The following is a 21,555-nucleotide window of genomic DNA, read 5'->3' on the forward strand; positions in this document are numbered from 1 at the left end:
CCAAAATAGCAAAAAGTGCCATTTTTTCCTCATTTCATAAGAAACTCAATAATTCAAGAGCAGTAATGCATGTGAATGAGACGTCCTTAATAATTAATGTCAAACTATATTTTGTAACCCTGGCTTTAAAAACTGGGCACCTACAATGATTTGTAACATGATATATGTTTGCTGAAGGCCGGTCTCAAACTTTACATATTTCCTCACGCTTTACATGTGTGTTTTTACCACTATCTTCCTGACTTTCAGTCCTGAACCCAATTTAATTATGTCAGTTTTAGTTCACATTTAATTTAAATTTTCTCTCTTAAAATGTGTTGCCCTTCACAGTGGGAATGCCACAAGCATCCTTTTCCTTTTTCAGAATCGACTTTATTAGCAAGATGATCAAAACACAGAAAGTGTCGTATCCCACAATGCACTGCACATATTAAGGGTGAGTTAACTAGTGTTTCAAAATCACATATCATTTGCTATTTAGCTATGAGTTGTACATTGGGCTTTTAGAAATTCATTGTTTATCAAAAATAATCAGGAGGGCTTTTTTAACTTTGCAATTATAGCCTTGGGCGCCACAAAAAAGTCCTAGAGAGCAGATCTCTGACTTGGGATGTTAGGTTAATGCCACAGCTGCTGGCACTAGGGGCTGCAGCACTCTCTGGCTTGCAGCGGTTTCTGTCACAGAGAGGGTTTCCAGTTTGGTTCAATGGCTCTGAGCAGGTCCACGGTAGGCATTGGTCCTGCTCTCCAAAGAGGACACGCGATATACAGGTATCAGTGATATAAGCAGGCTGAAAGTCATCTAGGCGTTTACACGAGTGTTTTCACTGGTTTAATTACGTTACTGTGTAACTGGGCTTAAATGAATTGCTTGCAAGCTTGTGTTGAGCCGCCCCGAGAGCAGGATGGAGGAAAGGGGAGACCCGGACAGGACTGTGGCCCCTTGAAGTAAGTCTTACAAGGGCAAGCAACGACTCGAAGTAACAGCGAGGTCAAGGAGGGACCCTCCGCCCTCTGGCCCGAAATAAGGTCGGGGCGGCAGAAGCGCGACCCTCCCCGCTGCGGCTCCCCTTTCCCGCGCGATGCTCGCGGCGATCCCCGTCGCATCCGGGGGCAGGCTGGGGGCTGTGTCCGCCGCGCCTCCTGCCGCGCAGCCCACGGCTCCCGGGAGCCGCTGCTCACTCCGGAACTGCGCGGCCGCTGTGCTGTGCGGCGGCGGGGGGCGGGTCCCGCCAGGGGCGGAGCTGGGCCTGGGCGATGTGGGGCTGCGGCGGGCTGAGCAGAGCGGCCCGGGCCCTAGTGGGCCACGGGGGCCGGAGCAGCGGAGTGGCTGCGCCCGGAAGGCGGCTGGGGGCAGCGGCCGGTGAGTATCTTCCGTGCCAGGCCAGAGCCAAATGGGGCGGCTCCCGCTGGCCCGGCGTGTTTCCTGCGGGGCCTGCCCGCGCCTGGGCTAGGCGTATCCCGGGCGGGACGTGCGTCCCCCGCCGCCTGCCCTGCGGAGGTGCAGGGCGCAGCCGTCTCCGCCATCCGCCCCAGAGTGCAGGCACGTCCTTCCTTTCTCCACACCCCTGCTGATGTTGTAGCCCCGGAGCGAACTTTTACATCAGGCCCCGCTTTGTGTCGCAGCATTTAGCACCCCACCCCCCAGCAACCTGTCTAATGTAATCCAGACCCATGGCCATTTCGGTTATGTTCACATGGAAGAAGCCAACCAAACAAAAACACCCCCCAACCCTTTCAGTGTGCGTCAGAAAATCAGAGACCCCTAGGGCTGGAAGGGAGCTCCGGAGGTCATCGAGTCCAGCCCTCTGCCCAAAGCCGGATTAACCCCCACTAAGTCTTCCCAGCCAGGACTTTGTCAAGCTGAGACTTAAAGACCTCTTGGGACAGAGATTCCACCACCTCTCTAAGCAGCGTATTCCAGTGCTTCACCACCCTCCTGGTGAAGTAGTTTTTCCTAATATTCAACCTACACCTCTCCCTGTGCAACTTCAGACCATTGTTCTGCCGTCTGTCACCGCTGAGAATAGTCTCTCTCCATCCTCTTTAAAGCTCCCCTTCAGGAAGTTGAAGGCTGCTATTAAATTGCCCCAAAGTCTTCTGTTCTGTAAACTAAATAAGCCCCTATCTCTCAGCCTCTCCTCATAGCTCTTGTGCTCCAGCCCCTTAATTATTTTTGTTGCCCTCTGCTGAACCTGCTCCAGCACATCCACATCCTTTCTATACTGGCCTCACCAATGCCAAATAGAGAGGAATAACAACTTCTCTAGATCTGCTCGACATGCTCCTACTAATGCACCACAATATGTTGTTAGCCTTCTTGGCTACAAGGGCACATTGTTGACTTACATCCAGCCTTTCATCTACCATAACCCCTAGGTCCCTTTCTGCTGTACTGCTGCTTAGCCAGTCTATCCCCAGCCAATAACAATGCTTGGGATTCTTCAGTCCTAAGTGCAGTACAGTACACTTCTTGTTGAACTGCATCAGATTTCTTCTGGCCTAATCTTTCAACTTATTCAGGTCCCTCTGTATCCTGTCTGTATCCTCCACTGTATCTGCCTTTCCCCCTAGCTTAGTGTCATCTGCATACTTGCTGAGGGTGCAATCCAGTCCCTCATCCAGGTTATTAATAAAGGTGTTGAACAACACCACCCCCAGAACTGCGCCTTGGGGCACTCCACGTGAAACAGACCGCCATCCAGAGATTGAGCCACTGACCACTACCCGTTGAGCTCGACTGTCAAGCCAGCTTTCTGGCCATCTTATAGTCCCTGTATCCAATCCTTACTTCCTTAATTTATGGGCAAGAATGTTGTGGGAGGCTGTATCAAAAGCTTTGCTGAATTCAAGCTATATCAGTCTATCTCTACCATAGGTAGAATGTAAAAACCTTATTGATCAATATGTAAATGTGAATACACAGCCATAAAAACAGTGACATATTTCAACCTTTTAATGAAATGAACGGGCCTAAGACCCAGCAGCTGAAGGTGCTATGCCCTCTTCTGAAATTTCACGACACCCCCCATTTTGCACCCCCAGTTATAGACTTCTGGCGTAACCCCCTTAGGCCTCTTCTTGCCAAGGGGCAAAGTCCCAGTCTTTGTAGCCTCTCCTCAGAGGGAAACAGTTCCATACAACTACTCATTTTTGTTGTCCCTTTCCAATACATCTTTTCAGAGATGGAGTGATCCCATTCCCATGCATTATTTGCGGAAGAAGGGTCTTCTGGAAGGGGGATTTCCCTTGGAAGGACCCCCATTTCCTTCTGAAGAAACCCTGTCTAAATGGCAGCTTTTGCTTCCAGAAGGGGATCTTTTGGAAGCAAAATTTCATGGAAATATGCAAATAAGGTGTGAGATACTTTAATTTGTGCCTCATTTTCATCTTCCGCTCCACTCATTACCATGCCCCTTCTAGAAAGTGGGGGTGGGGTGGGGGTGGTGTATATGCAGCATGAGTGGATGTTTTCAGAGAACTATCAACAGTGACTCCAAGATCTCTCTCTTGAGTGGTAACAGCTAAATTAGGCCTCATCATTTTATCTGTATGGTTAGATACAGACATAGTGATTTTACTTAACTGCATTTTTCTGGGAATCCCAGCCTTCGCAGATCACAGCTTCTTCTCTTTAGCACTTCCTGTGTGGTCTGAAGCTAAAATTCAACCTTTCCTGGCAATAGTCATCTTTCAGAGTAAGGAGCTTACCAATGAAAACAGCTGATCTAGGCCTTTCAGATTCTGGCTATGTGTACATTGCGAAATGAAATCTTTGTTTTGTTTTGTTTTCTTTTGTTTTAATAAATTTGACTTTTTAACCTCAATCTTACAAACTTGAAGTTAATTGTCCACAAATGTTCTGGAAAATTGACTTTCCATTTCTCCATGTTGACTTACTGCATCTCCATTGCCTTATCCAGATTCGACTGCATGAGCTGTGCATTGTGGGTACCTACGCTACAGTGCCTTAGCCCTATTGCATTCTGTGGGTTTTGTACAAATGGGTTATGGGGGTCAGAAAGTTACCGTAGTTGCTTGTGGGTGTTTGGTGTCACTATCCCAGAATACAAAACACTCTCCAAGAATTCAGAGCACCCATTAACTGCGTGAAAATGAATGGGAGGTCAAGGCACAGTGCTAGTGCAAGCATGGATTCTTGAATGCTTCAGGTTGTCGCACAGGCTGTTACAGCAACTTTCTGGAAGGTTGCACAGTTTATCTTTCGATGATGAAGGCCATGGGCTGAGATGGTGGTTGAGGATGATAATAAAGATGTTGGAGAAGAAATTGCTCAACTGCAGACCAGGAACTTAGAAATGCTGGTTTCCCTGGATGCATTGCTGACAATGCAACAGTGTTTTCGGACTTGTGAAACCAGCACACGCTGGTTTTGGATTCCTGGAATGACCCATTCCTGGAATGGGTGCAGAACTTTTGCGTGCACAAGTCCACTTTTATGGAGCTTTGTGATTGGCTGGCTCCCTACCGGAAGTGCAGCAGTACAAGAATGAGATGATCTTTAATGGTTCACAAGCGAGTGGCAAGCACTCTGTGGAAGTTTGCAGCGCCCAACAGTCACCATTCAGTGGCAAATAAGTTCAGGGTAGGCAGATCTATGCTTGGGTGCTATGGTGGTGCCTGTAGCCAGTGCAATCTATCAGTGTCTCCTGAGGAACACTGTGACCCTGGGAGATTTAGAGGCCATAGTGGATGGCTTTGCTGCCGTGGGGTTTTTTTAACTGCAGTGGAGCAATAAATGGCATGCACATCCCCATCCTAGCTTCAGACCACCCGGCCTCTGAGTTTATACACAGAAAGGGATTCTTTTCAATGGTGTTGCAAGCAGGGGTAGGTCACAAAGGTCAACATGGGATGGTCGGGAAAGGTTCACGATGTGTGCATCTTCAGAAATTCTGGTCTGTACAGAAAGCTCCTGGATGGGTCTTTTCTCCCCAGCTGAAAAGTCAAGACTGGCATCTGACAAAGATGCATGCATCTGATGAAGCAGGTCTTTGCCCATGAAAGTTTATGCTCTAAAAAAAAATATGTTAGTCTATAAGGTGCTACAGGGCTTCTTGTTGTTTAGGACTGCTTATGATATCATTTATGATCAAACTGGCCTCAGATATTCCCCAGATAACAGCAGGAGTCCCTGGTTGCTCCCCTTGTGTGTGTTTTCATGGGGATGCTCTAAACTAGAGACCAGGGCCAACAGTAACCCCAGGCCCTGGGGTAGAGAGGGAGGGGGGCCCAGCTCTGTGTCCCAGAAGGGAGGGGCCAAGAGCAAAAGGGGCAGGGCCAAGGACAATTGCTCTTATCGCCACCCAGACCGTTGTGCTGGACCACCCCAGAGCTGGGCAGGGTGATGCTACTGGCGCTTCAAAGAGGCGTGGAGCTCTGGCCACAGCTGAAATAGCAGTGGCAGCCAGAGATCTGGGCCCCCTTAAAAGGATGGGCCTGGATGACTTTTTCCAAAGGTAAGTTCCTATAGCCAGGAAAGGTTGAATTCTATCTTCAGAGCAGATGGAGTACTAAAGAGAAGCAGCTGTGATCAGTATAGGCTGGGGCTCCCAGAAGAACGCAGTGAAGTGAAATCGCTGTGCCTAAATCTAATGATACAGATAAAATGATGAGGTCTAATTTAGCTGTTACCACCCAAGAGAGAGATCCTGGAGTCACTGTGGATAGTTCTCTGAAACTAAGACTAAGATAGCATTTATCCTGGCTAACATCAGACCAGGGCTTTAGCCAAGCCATCTTGGCTCTCTCTGTTTTTATCCTTTGTCCCACATGTGTGTATCTCTCTCTCCTCCCTCAAATATATCAGGGCTCAGAGTCCTGTGTGCTAGGCAGTGTGTATATATATATATATATATATATATATATATATATATATATATATATATATATATATAAAAATTTAAATAGTCCTAAACTAAAGGCCCAATATATCAACAAGTCCCTGGGGATAGCTCAGTCGTTAGTGCATTGGTGTTGTGAGCTCAGTCCTAGAGGGGGCCTTTCAATGGTCTGGGACAGGTTAGATACAAAAAACAGTCATGCTAGGTCCTGCTGTGAGGGCACAGGATTGGACTCACTGACTGTCTGAGGGAGGGACAGCTCAGTGGTTAGAGTATTGGTCTTGGAAACCCAGGGTTGTTAGTTCAGCCCTTAAGGGGGCCTTTCAAGGGTCTGGGGCAGGTTAGATTTAAAAGAAAATCTGTGAGGGATGTTGATAGGTCCTGCTGTGAGTGCAGGGGGCTGGACTCAATGACCTCTGAAGGTCCCTTCCAGTTCTGTGAGATAAGATATGTATAAGTCAGTGAGGTTATTTGGAGCAGTAAAGTTAAGTATATGTCTGAGTGTTTCCAGTATTGGGGCCTTCTGTACAAAGTTTGGTGAGTGCCATTTACGTCTCTGTACAGCCACCAAAATGTGTAATTCACTGCGGCATGTGGATGCTCAGTTACTTGTATTGATGCAGTGCATGCTTGCCAAGAGTCTCTGGGTAGATATAATAGTGTGAAATGCAGTGTATCCTTGGTAAGTATCCCACTGTGCTTTGTAGTCTGGTACCATGCTTGTTGAGGACACTTTTGCAGTGCTTTGTGGGACAGTAGCAAATTGTCCAGGGAATGAGGGGTCAAGTTCCAACCATGCTACTTTCTACATCGCATTATTTCTGCACATTTTTTCCCCAAAAATTCCCATAGCGCCTCAGCTTTTTTGGTGTCTGCCATTTGCCCCATGGAGCCTGCAGAACTTAATTTGATTGTTGGATTATAGCATATTTGATTACTGTAGGGAAATCAGAAGTAAATTAGTGACACGTTTACTTAGCTTTTTGTTTGTTCGCATATTCTTTTAATAAGTCTCTGTAAAAAAAAACAAAAAGAAAACACTGAACTGGCTTCTGTCTCAAAACTTCTTTGTGAGAAAACAACTTATGCAGGGAAAAGGTAAATACATTGATTAGCTCCTGCAGTCTAACTTTAATTTCTTCATTAAAAGCCTATTACCATTGCATAGCATTTTAAACCATTTTGATGAGCAGATTTGTTATCTCTGGATGACCATAAAGCTGATTGATTTCCATTGCACTGCTTGTGTTATATATGCAGGTGAGCACTATGGTCAGGCTTTTCAGGGAAGCCCCACTGGTTTCAGAGAAGATTACAGTTGGAAAATGAAGTTGACATCCAGCAGTACAAGGTTGATCTGTCTTACTGAAAGGAAAAGCCACATGTAAGTACAGTAGCTAATACAATTTTTCATTACATTATCTTTTACAATATAAAAATGAGCATAATGATGTGTGATGACAACTGGATCATGATCTGAAAAAATCAATTTTGATCTTTCAGATAACTTTTGTTTTTTTTATTGTTACTGTACAGAAAAAGTTGGTGAGTTAAAAATCACCAACTTTATGTACATTCAATTGTGTACATGCATCTGACGAAGTGGGTCTTTGCCCATGAAACCTTATGCTCCAAAAATCTGCTGGTCTGTAAGGTGCCACAGGCCTTTGCATTGTTTTTGCTGATATAGACTAACACTGCCACTCCTCTAATTCAATAATTTGAAGCTCAGAATTATTAGTAATACATTGTTAAGTTAAATGCTATTAATTAAGTCAAAAAGAGAGAGTTTAGAGTCTAGGAAGTGAGATAACTGTCTCAGCCGCTGCCGAGATGCCCAATATGGCAAGCAACCGCAAGACGAGGGTGCTGCGTGAGCAGCGAGAGCCGACCAAAAATGCCAAACTCTCTCAGACCTAGGCCCTAACAATGGCTCTAGGTCTGTGGTGTAACGACCGCTTGTGGGTTTCCCTCTTTTAATAAACAACAATTTGCTTTAAAAATAAAACACAATGTCTAATTGAATTAGAAAGACTCAAAGGCAATTTAGCACGATGGTCAGATTAAAAGAAACACCGGTGTCAGCAGTAGCTAGTAAAGTTCCTTAGAGGGCATCCCCTGGTGTTAGGTCCCTGCAGTTCCCCGTATGGCCCAGAGAAAATGGAGGCTGAGAGTAATTAACTGTTACAAAAACAAAGTGGAAGTTTATTGTGTGTTCACCAAAGAAACCTTTTGATCACATTTAATCCAGTTATTTACATTTACTTACACAAAAGATGAATCCGATTGCCATTCCCATGTCTTATTTACAGAGGTATTGAAGACCATCAGGGTGTAGTTAAACTAAACAATCCCTGCTGTCAATTAAGTCCACTGGGGGCGCTACTCCCCAGGGACCCAAAAATGAGATATAATACTGTATTCAAGTATGATATGCTTGGGGGCCCTGCTATCCCCTGCTTTTACCAAAAGGGGGGCAAAGCTGGTGCTTCCTAACACCTCTTATTTATAAGTGTTCGGCCCAGGGGTTGCTAATCCCTGACATCAATAGTGACTTATAACGAATATGTAAGTATATATAACTGCACTAAGTTAACAGCAATAAAAAGTCTTCAAGAGACACTAAACAATAAGCTTCTACTAATAATGCTATACCTAATACTTAACAATAACAACAATAACAATTAACAATAGTTAACAATAATATCAGCAACTGAATAGGAGTAAAGGGAAAGAAAAGAGTCAATATTAGAAGGATACAGCAGGTGGAGCAGCCTTTCTTTTGTAGCCTCAGCTCACAGCTGCTTAGTTGATGAGTTGTCCAGTCCGTTCAAAAGGTCTCTTTGGAGCGAGGGCCAGCCCTGGCCTGGTCGGCCCCTGCCGGGGAGCGGTGTCAGGTGATGTAGTCTGCCGCCGCCACTGCTGGACTTCGCTGTGATGGTATGGCTGCAAGCTGCAGATGACACCTGGTGTGACAATTCAGGTCCCCTCAGTGCCGCTTGTCTGTCCAGTGATGTTCAGCTGCTTCACCCAAAGGGCTACCGAAAGGGACTGGTCCAGGTCAAAAGACAGGACCTTCCCGAAGGGCCCCTTCTGTGGTGAGCAGCCTTCTTTTATACACCCAGCTCATGAATTATTCATGAGTCTGGGGGCTAGGTGTGGACTTGATAGAGAACTACCCCAACAGGTCCAGAGACTTCAGACCTTTTCAGAAGTTTTCCTTTTATGGTCATAGGTGGCAGTTACAGTTCATTAATATTCATAGGCTGTTGCTTTACCGCCTAAAGTTACCCCCTCTGATTAAATGGATGGCTATGTATTGATTTTAAGTTAAAATCACTTTCTGAAGACATTTCCGAGGTAAAACTTTGTGCTTTGTTGATGTATCAAGCATGACCTGTCACCAAGGAGACCCTGCAATACACCAGAGGCTGGGGGCGTGTCAAAACCCTGTCAGAGGCTTTTCTGACAGGATTTCTTGACAATAACATGAATAAAAAGTGCTTTCTCTGGATTTGTCCCTCCTCCCACCAAAGGAAATATTTTTTTCTCTTCTTAACCCAACTTATTGTCTCAGTCACATGTTTTGGTGCCAGGTATACATGTTTATGATGTGCTGTTTTGACTTTCATTGTGTAGGAGTACTATGAAGAGGCTGTACAGCACTTCACGTACAACAGTGGATTCAGAAGAGATGAAAAAATTCCAGTTGTTGGCACATAGGTGGTGGGATGAACAAGGAGAATATTCTGTCCTTCATTCTTTGAATGATATTAGAGTGCCATTTATTAGGTACAGTTTTGGAAATACTATTGCTGTTTAATGTTATTTCTAAGCACACATCTAAAAATATAAAACAACATGTTGAACCATTATAGATATTTAGGACAAATTTTAAAGAAATCTTTCAGTTAAACCATTTTGTATCTTTGTGCTTATTTATGTACACTTTGTTTCAGAGATACTCTATTGAATATGAGTAGTGATCATCAGCTGGGAAGCCCTCTGTCTGGTATAAAGATTCTAGATGTTGGCTGTGGTGGTGGATTGCTAAGTGAAGTAAGAAAACCCATTTATTATTCCTGTCTCCCTAGCTAAGGATCTTATGTAGATTTTGAAACGTGATCTATTCATTTAATTCTAAAATCTCAAATGAGGAGGAGCTCCTGGCCATTTTCTGCGGTATTGGCGCATTAATGAATGTATGTTTTGGTGTGCAGTGCCTTCAACAAACCACATTCAGTATTTGGTCTAAAAATGTAATGCTTTGTTGAAAACAACTGTGCTTCATCAAGAAAAGAGGGAGAGATGCTAAAACCTTAAGGTTAACCAACAGATTATTCAAACGTCACAAAGAGCAAAATAGTGTCGGATCTTTGCTAGCATTCCTTTGGAAAGTCATTGTGAAATAACTTTTTTAGGGAGTGCTGGGGTTGGTAGAAGATCACTTTTTGTCATGACCTCTCTTGTTAATGAAGAAGAGTGTTTTTCATTATAATCTGTTTTCACATGCTTGTTGCTTCTGAAATAGTCATATTTGGGCTTAGCTTTTCCATATTGGGCAAATTGCTTACCTCTGTCATGTCTCTTGACACCACCTGATAGTACTGGGGCAGTGGAAAGGGGCCCTAAAAGCCTGTAACTGGAAGGAGAAGGATTGCCTTGGAGCAGGGGAAGCTGTAAGGGGTGTTCATGAGAACCACCTCGCAAGCTTGAGGCTGTGTTGAGGGTGAGAGTGTAACACACAGATGATGTTTTTTGTTGGAGATGTGACGTATAAGGCTGCCCTAGGCTGCCCCCCATGGTGTCTAAGTGACACTGGGGACCCTTCCAGTTCCAGAGCAGCTGAAGATCAGGAAAATACAAAGGTGGCTTTTGAAGCTTTTATGCTCAGAGATGTGGCACAGACACTCACCTTGGGTCTCTGCACAAGGGAGGTTTACCCCCCCTTGTTTTTGGTAGCTGATAGGTAAATCCTTTTTAGCATTGAGAGAGTGAAAAAAGGTATATCTTTATCCTCTTACAAAGCAATTCGTGCTTTGCCTCTCTCCCATCCCCATCCACCAAAGGAAAGATGTATACAAATCAGCTACAGTGAAAGCTACTTGGTATGCACTTAGTCTGCATTGAAAAGTCATATCTTTAGATTTTTTAAAAAATAAAACAAATGGTTTCTATTTAATAAAATTTTTGAATGGTTTAAAATTATACACAAGCATTAGAAAATTTGCAGGTGGGTGCTTAAGGGTACATTTATTGAGTGTATGTGTCCATCTAGTTAAGTTTTTACTGACTGGTTCAAATTCAAGTTCCTCAGGTTGAATAACTATGGACAAAGCTCTCTCATTCTGCTGACAAACCCTGTGGGGCTTGTAATTTTCACAAGCTTAATAACTTTTAGGGTTCCAGTAACATGAAGTTGGTTGTGTTGCATGAAGTGATCCAGTTTCAAGAGACGTCAACATGAGTGTTCAGTTTTTAGCATTGAGCAGGTATCATAGATTATTGTATAGAAGAGCCATTATAAAGATTTGGATTCAGCATTCAGCTAGTTCTGGAGGAAAGGATAAATCGTAAGTGTAGGTTAAACATCCAAGAGGGAAATTGGGTGTCTGTACAATCATTGCAGTGGAGAAAATCTGTACTCAGGGCAAAGTGAGGAAGGAGCAATTATTTTAAAAACATATGTGTAAAATAATCACTCTCTTCTTTTTGAAGATATTGCCTTTTACATTGTTTAAAAATTATTTTGTACTTTTTAGTAAACTTAAAAACATGCTGCAGAATCAAAGGCCACTCTTCTGAGTTATTTGTCTCACTGTTCTATGCCCACTGCAGGATTTTTCAGTAATTTTGACATTAAATTGTTGGTTTACATAGAGTTTAATGCACAGATTGTTTATATGCTGCCTAAAAATAAAGATGTGTATTATTAGCCTCTAGGTAGACTAGGAGCTTCAGTTACTGGAATTGATCCTCTTGAGGACAACATTAAAACAGCAGAACACCACAAGTCATTTGATCCTGTTCTAGCCAAGAGAATACAGTACAAATCCTGCTCACTGGAAGAAATCTCAGAAGATACTACAGAAACCTTTGATGTACTTGTTGCTTCTGAAGTAGTGGAGCATGTGGCTGACCTAGAAACATTTATCAAGTACTGCTATCAAGTGGTAAAAGTAAGTGTTTAATTGTAACAATGTTTGTGTCTTCTTTAATAAAACTTTAGCTAAAAAGTTAGTCAGCACACACCCAGAGGCCTCAGTGATATTATCACCTAACATTGCAGGAGTGCCATGATTCCCATTAGATCATGTATAAGGAAATACAATGTCAAAACCTAATGGAGAGTTTTTGTAGCCTGATTTTCCACTTATGGAGGAAGTTTGAATAGCTGTGTTGATGTCTACAAATGCAAATTAACTGTTCACTGACTGTCTGCAGTTTAATGTCTGACTCACGGCATCTCAGTCCAACTCAGCATTAAAAGTCAGATGTATTCCCAGAGTGCCATGTTTACATTTAGATGCTCCCAGGATTTGTTTTATTTCGTCTACTGCTCTTAATTCCGGTTAGTAGAGGGTGACAGTAGCTCCAGCGTGTAAACTGGGACTCTTCATTAATCACTTCCTTTTCCAACTAGTTGCACAGGGGGCATAGTTTATATAAGTAGGAATCATCACTCTGTTCTGTCTTATAGGGATATGAGAAATTATTCTTTTTCTAACAATGCACAGGAGCTCTGCTGTTTCTTGAAAATGTTTACATTAGGACATAGGGAGAAGAACAAAATTTTATCCACAAGTATATTAATTGTGCAATAGTGTCTCATATTTTGCAGTTTATACTGCTGTACATTTTGAAGATGTGCTGATGGACTTTGTGCTGTGGCCTAATTCCAGCATGGGGAATTAGTCTACCTACCTAAATAACTCTTGTAGTTTCAAGGGGATAAGTTAAGTCTTCACTTCTTGTACAAAACTGCTGTGTAGAGTAACAGTGTTGCAGTGGTTAAACAGCTGCTGTGTTCTGCTTCGGAGATGGCTTGTTTCTGTGGGTAAAGTAGTCTTTCTCTACAGTTTGTAAACTTTCTTTAGGTCTTTAAGGATGAACCTTTCAATGTAAGTTTAGTAATATGCTAATTTTTACAGTGATATGGAATATGTACTGTTTGAAATAGGAAGGTGCCTAGTCATGACATAGATCACTTCATGGTGGCCCAAAAGACAGCCCCCTCCCCCTCAAAAAGTGAGCCCTGATTGACTCACACTATCTGTTTGACTGCCCAGAAAAGTCCCCTAAGGAAAAAAGCACTTCTGTTAGCAAGTGCCCCACTGATCCTATTGGCTATAGGAGAAATGTCCATAGGCTTTTTTTGCTCCTATGGATTTTTGTGTGTGGTGTTGTGAGCAGTCAAAGCTAGAAATAGGCCGTGTTAATCTGCTTGCTTTTGCCATTGATAAGTGTGTATGTTTAATTTAAAGATTAAGTTTAAAAATTATGTCTGCTTTCTTGTGTTTACTATGCATATTCCTCAACTTGTAATTCATCTGCTTGGGCATTATTTGCATGTTGTATTATATAATTTAATTAGGCATTATCTTCCATTAGTGCAGATTGTTCTTTTTTCATAAGCCAAAATCTTGAAGATATGGACTGTTGGTTAAATGTTGAGTTGCACCACTGAAAAAGTTGTCTCTCCAAGAACATCACATCCTGATTTTTCTGTCACCTGCACTTGCCTTGAAACATTAGTATGTGTTACAGAGGCTACGTCTACATGGCCGTGGTCTTCAGCCCTACTGCCGGCTTCCAGTTTGTGTAATTGGGTGGCTAATTAGCATTGCTGCTTGAGACCTCACTGTTGGCAGAGGGTGGTGCTGGCGATAAACATAGAATCATAGAACACTAGGACTGAAAGGGACCTCGAGAGGCCATCGAGTCAGCCCCCTCCCCCAATGGCAGGACCAAGTACTATCTAAACCATCCTTGATAGACATCTATCTAACCTGTTCTTAAATATCTCCAGCGATGGAGATTCCACAACCTCCCTTGGCAATTTATTCCACTGTTTGACCGCCCTGACAGTTAGGAACTTTTTCCTGATGTCCAACCTAAACCTCCCTTGCTGCAGTTTAAGCCCATTGCTTCTTATTCTATCCTCAGAGGCCAAGAAGAAGAAGTTCTCTCCTTCCTCCTTATGACGCCCTTTTAGATACCTGAAAACCACTATCATGTCTCCCCTCAATCTTCTCTTTTCCAAACTAAACAAGCCCCATTCTTTCAACCTTTTTTCATAGGTCACATTCTCTAGACCTTTAATCATTCTTGTTGCTCTTTTCTGGACCCTCTTTAGTTTCTCCACATCTTTTTTGAACTGTGGTGCCCAGAACTGGACAGAATACTTCAGCTGAGGCCTAACAAGCGCAGAGCAGAGCAGAAGAATGACTTCTCGTGTCTTGTTCACAACACACCTGTTAATGCATCCCAGAATCATGTTTGCTTTTTTTGCAACAGCATCTGTTGACTCATATTTATCTTGTGGTCCACTATAATCCCTAGATCCCTTTCTGCTGTAGTCGTTCCTAGACAGTCTCTCCCCATTCTGTATGTGTGAAACTGATTGATTGTTCCTTCCCAAGTGGAGCACTTTGCATTTGTCCTTATTAAACTTCATCCTGTTTACTTTAGACCATTTATCCAGATCATTTTGAATTATGACCCTATCCTTCAAAGCAGTTGCAGCTTCTCCCAGCTTGGTATCATCTGCAAACTTAATAAGCGTACTTTCTATGCCAATATCTAAATCATTGATGAAGACATTGAACAGAACCGGTCCTAACATAGACCCCTGCGGAACCCCACTCATTATACTTTCCCAGCAGGATTGAGAACCATTAAGAACTACCCTCTGGGTATGGTTATCCAGCCAGTTATGCACCCACCTTATAATAGCCTCATCTAAATTGTATTTGCCTAGTTTTGTGATAAGAATATCATGAGAGACCGTATCAAATGCTTTACTGAAGTCTAGGTAGACCACATCTACCGCTTCTCCCCTATCCACAAGGCTTGTTATCCTATTAAAGAAAGCTATCAGATTAGTTTGACAAGATTTATTCTTTACAAACCCATGCTGGCTGTTTCCTATTACCTTACCACCTTCCAAGTGCTTGCAGATGATTTCTTTAATTACCTGCTCCATTATCTTTCCTGGCACTGAAGTTAAGCTGACTGGCCTGTAGTTTCCTAGGTTATTCTTATTCCCCTTTTTATAGATGGGCACTATATTTGCCCTTTTCCAGTCTTCTGGAATCTCTCCTGTCTCCCATGATTTTCCAAAGATGATAGATAAAGGCTCAGATACCTCCTCTATCAGCTCCTGGAGTATTCTAGGGTGCATTTCATCAGGCCCTGGTGACCTGCAGACATGTAATTTTCCTAAGTAATTTTTAACTTGTTCTTTTTTTTTATTTCAGCTTCTAACCCTACCCCTTTCCCACTAGCATTCACTATGTTGGGCATTCCTTCATCAGACTTCTCAGTGAAGACCGAAACAAAGAAGTCATTAAGCATCTATGCCATTTCCAAGTTCCCTGTTACTGTTTCTCCCTCCTCACTGAGCAATGGCCCTACCCTGTCCCTGGTCTTCCTCTTGTTTCTAATGTATTTATAAAAAGCCTTCTTGTTTCCCTTTATGCCTGTAGATAGTTTGAGCTCATTTTGTGCCTTAGCCTTTCTAATCTTTCTCCTGCATTCTTGTGTTGTTTGCCTATATTCATCCTTTGTAATTTTTCCTTGTTTCCATTTTTATACAATTCCTTTTTTATTTTGAGATCATGCAAGATCTCCTGGTCAAGCCAAGGTGGTCTTTTTCCATATTTTCTATCTTTTCTACACAGTGGGATAGCTTGCTTTTGGGCCCGTAATAATGTCCCTTTGAAAAACTGCCAACTCTCCTCAGGCGTTTTTCCCCTCAGTTTTGCTTCCCATGGGACCTTACCTACCAGCTCTCTGAGTTACCAAAATCTGCACTCCTGAAATCCATTATCTCTATTTTGCTGTTTTCTGTTCTACCCTTCCTTAGAATTGTGAACTCTATGATTTCATGATCACTTTCACCCAAGCTGCCTTTCACCTTCAAGTTCTCTACCAATTCCTCCCTATTTGTTAAAATCAAATCTAAAACAGCTTCTCCCCCTTAGCTTTTTTAACCTTTTGGAATTAAAAATTGTCTCCATTACAATCCAAGAACTTACTGGATAGTCTGTGCCCCGCTGTATTAGTTTCCCAACGTATATCTGGATAGTTGAAGTCCCCCATCACCACCAAATCTGGGGCCCTGCTTGATTTTGTTAGTTGTTTAAAAAAAGCCTCATCCACCTCTTCCACCTGGCTAGGCGGCCTGTAGTAGACGCCTAGCAGGACATCACCTTTGCTTTTTACCCCTCTTAGTCTAACTCAGAGACTCTCAACACATGTATCTCCTACGTCCATCTCCACCTTAGTCTACATGCCATGTGGATGTGCTTCTGCCGGCTAAACTCCCTCTGTCGCCAGTTCGTTATTCCCGAAAGAAGTTGGGGATAAGAGACTGGTGACACAGGGTGGTTAGCTGGCAGAGGCACATCCACACAACGTTTACTGCCAGCACCACCCTCTGTTGAGAGCAAGGTATTGTGCAGCTGTGCTAATTAGCCACATGATTTGCAGTTTCCAGAAACCTGATTAGCATAGCTCTGCCGGCAGTGAGGCTGAAGACCAGGGCCATGTAGATGTAGCCAGTGAAGGTAGCTTTAATGTAGCAGCCCATGGCTTCTGAATGGACCACTTTTGTACCTAAAATTCAAAATTGATTAATTGTTGATGTTTTCATTTGAAGATTGTCCATTAAATATACTGATATTTGAGTATTATTTTAATATTTTTATTAGCCTGAAGGCTCATTATTCATTACTACAATCAACAAAACACAGTTATCCTACATCTTGGGGATTTTAGTTGCAGAGAGAATAATGGGCATTGTACCAGAAGGTACTCATGACTGGGAGAAGTTTGTTTCCCCTGAAGAGCTAGAGTGCCTGCTAGAATCAAGTAAGTGTCAAACAGAATGATGGGGGTGACTCAGGTCTGACTGGTTATAATGGGAACAGGCAGGAGTAGATAGCTAAGATAATTGGTAACCTTGAAGTGAAGAGCTCTGTTCTCCTCTTATCAGCACAGACATGGTGTAGGTCAAGTGTGGCTAAAAATCATTACCACATACTGGCTTTTCCACTGAGTGTGGAGAGTTGACGGTCTCAGTTTGACTTGCAGCATACTGAGATTACCAAAACAGAACCACTGTCACAGCTGCCCCCCTTTTGGATAGCCAAGCTTCACACTACACATTCTTGAGCTCTTCTTATAGAGAATAGTGTCTCATTTCTTATAGTGAGTCCCCACAGTCAAAGTGGAGACACTTGATGAGCCATTGTCCATAAGCAGCACTGCTGCTGCAGTATGAACCCAGGACTCTTGCCTCCCTGGCTGTCAGTCAGTATCTTTCATTAGCATTGCATTTATTAAAGCATTTCATTTCAAAACTGTCTGAAGTTGAGAGCTGACCACAGACATTCCAATACAACCTGAGAGAGGGAGGGAGAGGCAGAGTATTTTGAACAAGCCACCATGATAGTCACACCACTGATCCCAGTTTGATTGCTTTCCTAAAAGAATGATTTCAGAGGTGTTGGGTTTTTCCCTGAGCCATTCCTTCTCCACACACAATTAAAAAAAAAAAAAAGGAGGGGGGCGTGGGACAGAAAAACTTGTGCCACCAAGCACCTCATGGTTTTTGAGATCTTTGGTAAGCAACATACTGTAGTAACAAAATTCAGTCTTTTAGCTTATATCTTTGTGGAATAATGCAGCATTGTATGGTGAACGCAAGCAATATTAAGAAGGGAGCGTAAAATTGCTCTTTATTTACACTAATTTCTTGATCCATATTCTTCCTGCCTCTTCATTCATGTTTCCAGCATCTTTTATCCGTTTTGAAGTGGGATGACCTGAATCTGCAAAGCTTGACCAACTACAAATATGCTTCTGATGTCTTGGTACTGTTGCTGTAGAACCCAGTGGAAGAATGCATATTTAGAACTTGCTAATTTTTACAGCTTGATGTTTCATTGACTTAGAATGTCTGAGGATCACCATCTTTTTCCTCCTTCTTTTATAGATGGCTTTTTAGTCAAGACAGTGAATGGAATGTTGTACAACCCCTTGTTGGGGTCCTGGAGTTGGACTGAAAGCAAAAACATTAACTATGCAGTGCATGCCATAAAATCTACGGTACAAGAACAGTCAAGCTCAAATGAGTCACCCTTGGAATCAGATAAGGAGCAGCACCGGGGTGAAGCTAGTGGCAGTACAACTGTCTGAGGCATGGTGGTAGGGAAGCAGCAGGAAGTTGAAAGAAGATTTGCATACCTGGGTGTAATAAAATTGTTTACAACAAGTCCGCTGTTCATGTAGATGGTAGTTAAGGTATTTTGCCAGTGGGTTTCAGTGTGGACTATCGGGAGAATAATTGCTTTTTTCCCCTCGGGAATCATGTATCATGAAGATAGACAAAGCTTTTGGAGACAAGATTTCATGAGAAAATAATTTCAAACCTTCAGATTATTCTATCCATATTTGTGAAGGGGATGTTATGTATGATGGCTTTTTACAGTCCTACTAAGAAAACACAGGATTCAGCAGGACTTTGGCAAGTAATGGTTTGCTGCTGAGTTCAGTTTGCAGTCACTTTTAAAAATGTAATGTACTGTGTGTAAGTAGAAGAGTTTAAACCACTTTTAATTTAAAACTACCCAAGTGCGCTGTTCAGAAACTTGTGTCTTTGTTTTAAATAATTTATAAAACGCCAAAATCTTCTTTCCCACCTTCTGTTCCAGATGCACCAACTCAGGGAAGGGAAGGGTAGTGACATAGCAGCTCCTGCTTTGCCTCTGTGCCGCTGCTATTTGCCTTACGCAGCTAGTTACATTAGCTGCAGCCTGGTTCAGCTGTGGCACTACACTTGAGAATCTCATCCCTCAATGTTCATCTTCCACGCCCTCTAGAAATGGAATCTGTTATCAGGTCCTCCATATTTAAGTAAAATTGTCAGAGTTTAAACAGTCTCTTCTCTAGCATGAAACCATAGTTATCAGGCTGGCAGTTAGTTTGCAATCTCTCATAGAACCTACATTCTGTGGAGTGGGACAATCCTTCACCTACTCCACAGGCCTGATGGAGGATTACTTGATAAGATGCTTTTCTGCTGTGAAATGTGAGTCTGTAACTAAATGTGAGTCTGTAACTAAAATACTGTTGCATGTGTCCATGATCATGTGTCCCCACTTTTCTTTTTATAAAATGTGTTCAGTTTACACATAGAGAGAGGTTTGTTTTCCTAACTGCCAGCTTTCAGAGTTGACTTTCCCATTTTGTGAGATCTTTTTGAATATCCTGGTTTGGAAAAGGCATTCTAAGATTATTTTATGTTATCGGAGGTTTCCTAGCTCTGGCTGACTTTTCTAGTCCCAGTGCTGTCTCAGAGTGAGGCATTGGGGCCAAGCTAGAAAGGCTTGGGTAAGCTAAAAAGTACCGGAGGGTTTCGTAGTGACAGAAAAAAATGTTGTAAAAATGTGTTGGCATTTCTGTGACCTTATTACCCACAGCGTCTTAGCCATTGACATAAATTCATGAGTTTATGTAATATCCACTATCATTTTCATTCCCATTTTACAGATAAGGACCTGAGGCATAGTCAAGTGCCTTTTCACCTGTAGCTGATCCAAGAATATAGTTCACATCTCTTGAGTCTTAGTCCAGTGCCTTAACTACAGCTTTTTGCTCTGCTGAAGGACAGTGTTTGGCAGTCAGATGGCCATGAATGCTAATCCTGCCTCTGTCACTGGCTCGCTTTATGGCCTTTGTCAAGTCATGTCCATCATACTAATTTAGGTTCCCCATCTCCAAAGCAGGACAGATAACACCTCAGAACACTGCTGTGAAGAGTGCTTAATTTGTTATTAAGTGCCTTGAACATGTGAAGCTCTGTGTAGTAAATGTTATTGCCGATCTTGACTCCATGTTGTTTGTGTTCAACTGTGCAAGAAACTTTCCAGACCACTTCTTGCAGTGACCATCTTACATGCAATTCAGAGTGATACTATTTAACTAAAACATTTTAGATTATGTAGTACTGAAACCAACAACTTAGAAATGGTCACATAAAGTCATCTAACACGTACAATTAATAATAAAAATAATAAATATATATAGTTCATCAGTGTAGTGACTAAAACCCTCCAAAATACTGGTTAAACTGCACCATATTGGACATAGCGATTCTTTTAGAAGTTTTTGGTCTGAATGAAATGCACCCTCCTTTTTCTGTTTCAAGTTCCCTTTCAATGGAAGGAAGATGCTTCAGATAGTAGAAGTAATCACAGCGCCTGTGTGTGCTTTAGAAGAATTGAATTTCTCAAGACATTTCTTGGACCTCTAGAAGGTGAAACACCAAAAACAGTTTCTCAACTATAGATCTGGCTAAGCTGGGGTCAGCAACCAAAATAGCAAGAAGAGCCATTTTTTAAAAAAAAAATGTGGTTAAAGCTCAATAATTTAAGAGCTGCAATGCATGTAAATACAAAATGGTCCTTAATAAATAAGGTCAAACCATACTTTTTGTAACCCCCATTTTAAGAACAGCAAACACACCATGATTTAGAATGCAATACGTGTTCACTGCAGGATGTTCGAAAACTTTTTACATATTCTATTTCCTCACACTTTACATGTGTGTTTGTACTACTATCCTCCTGACTTCATTCCCGAACCCACTGTAATTAAGCCAATTTTACTTCATGTTTAATTTGTTTTCTTCTTGTGTCGCCCTGCACAACTTCCTTTGCCACAAGCTTCCTTTTCCTTTTCAAAAGCAAGATTTTATTAGCAACACAATCAATACACAGGTACAGTAATATATCCCACTGCACATATTAATGGGGGAGCTGTCCAAAGTTTTGAGATCATGTATCATTTGTTATTTAGATATGAGTTGTTCATTGTTGGGCTTTTAGACCTTTGCTGTTTTTTGAAAACAATCAGGAGTGTTTTTTATTTACTTTGCTATTGTAGTGCTGGGAGCCCCAAAGAAGTTCTTAAAGAGCCACAGGTTGCAGACTTCTGGGTTAAGCTGTGTGCTGGTATGGGAAAGAGTGTTGGTAATTTTCCTTAATAACAAAGGCTCTGAGAAAGTTTAGATTCATGCATCAGAAATATCAATGTATATGAAGGTATCAAAGTTATCTGAGTATGTATGTATATTTTAAAAATCTCTGAAAGACTAGTTAACAGGTATTAAAAGAAATGTTTGCATGTGGCCACATTGATTTATTGTGAGAAATTAGATGGCTCCCATCGCCGTAGTGATTGAGAATCTCATACTATTTAATGTATTTTTCCTCACAACACTCTTTTGGGAGATGGAAGTGGCACAAAGAGACTGAATAACTTGCCCAAAGTCACACAAGAACTTTCTGCCAAGTTCCAAGCTAGGGCTCTGCTCACTGACGCAGTGTATTTCTTTGAAACGTGTTTGGTAGTCTCAGTCCATTCCTCAGTGGAATCATGTTCAATCCACAAAACCCACCATCTG

General features: G+C 42.3%; 1 protein-coding gene across 1 annotated transcript; it reads left to right on the forward strand.

The window, feature by feature from the left end:
- Positions 1–1,238: 1,238 nt before the first annotated feature.
- Positions 1,239–21,279, forward strand: COQ3 (coenzyme Q3, methyltransferase). The gene is made up of 7 exons (XM_074990845.1): positions 1,239–1,363; positions 7,125–7,248; positions 9,504–9,656; positions 9,824–9,923; positions 11,801–12,043; positions 16,799–16,958; positions 18,085–21,279. The coding sequence occupies exons 1-7, from the start codon at positions 1,258–1,260 to the stop codon at positions 18,285–18,287; spliced, it is 1,089 nt and encodes a 362-aa protein (XP_074846946.1). The 5' UTR covers positions 1,239–1,257; the 3' UTR covers positions 18,288–21,279.
- Positions 21,280–21,555: the final 276 nt, after the last annotated feature.

The sequence above is a fragment of the Carettochelys insculpta genome, chromosome 3 (genome assembly GCF_033958435.1).
Source record: "Carettochelys insculpta isolate YL-2023 chromosome 3, ASM3395843v1, whole genome shotgun sequence".
Taxonomy (NCBI): Eukaryota; Metazoa; Chordata; order Testudines; family Carettochelyidae; genus Carettochelys; species Carettochelys insculpta.

Bases quoted from the DNA above. Each gene is read 5' to 3' on its own strand.
- COQ3 (XM_074990845.1), top strand. From the start codon at position 1,258: ATGTGGGGCTGCGGCGGGCTGAGCAGAGCGGCCCGGGCCCTAGTGGGC. The intron at 1,364-7,124 runs GTGAGTATCTTC...TTATATATGCAG, and splicing joins GCGGCTGGGGGCAGCGGCCG to GTGAGCACTATGGTCAGGCT. The intron at 7,249-9,503 runs GTAAGTACAGTA...TTCATTGTGTAG, and splicing joins ACTGAAAGGAAAAGCCACAT to GAGTACTATGAAGAGGCTGT.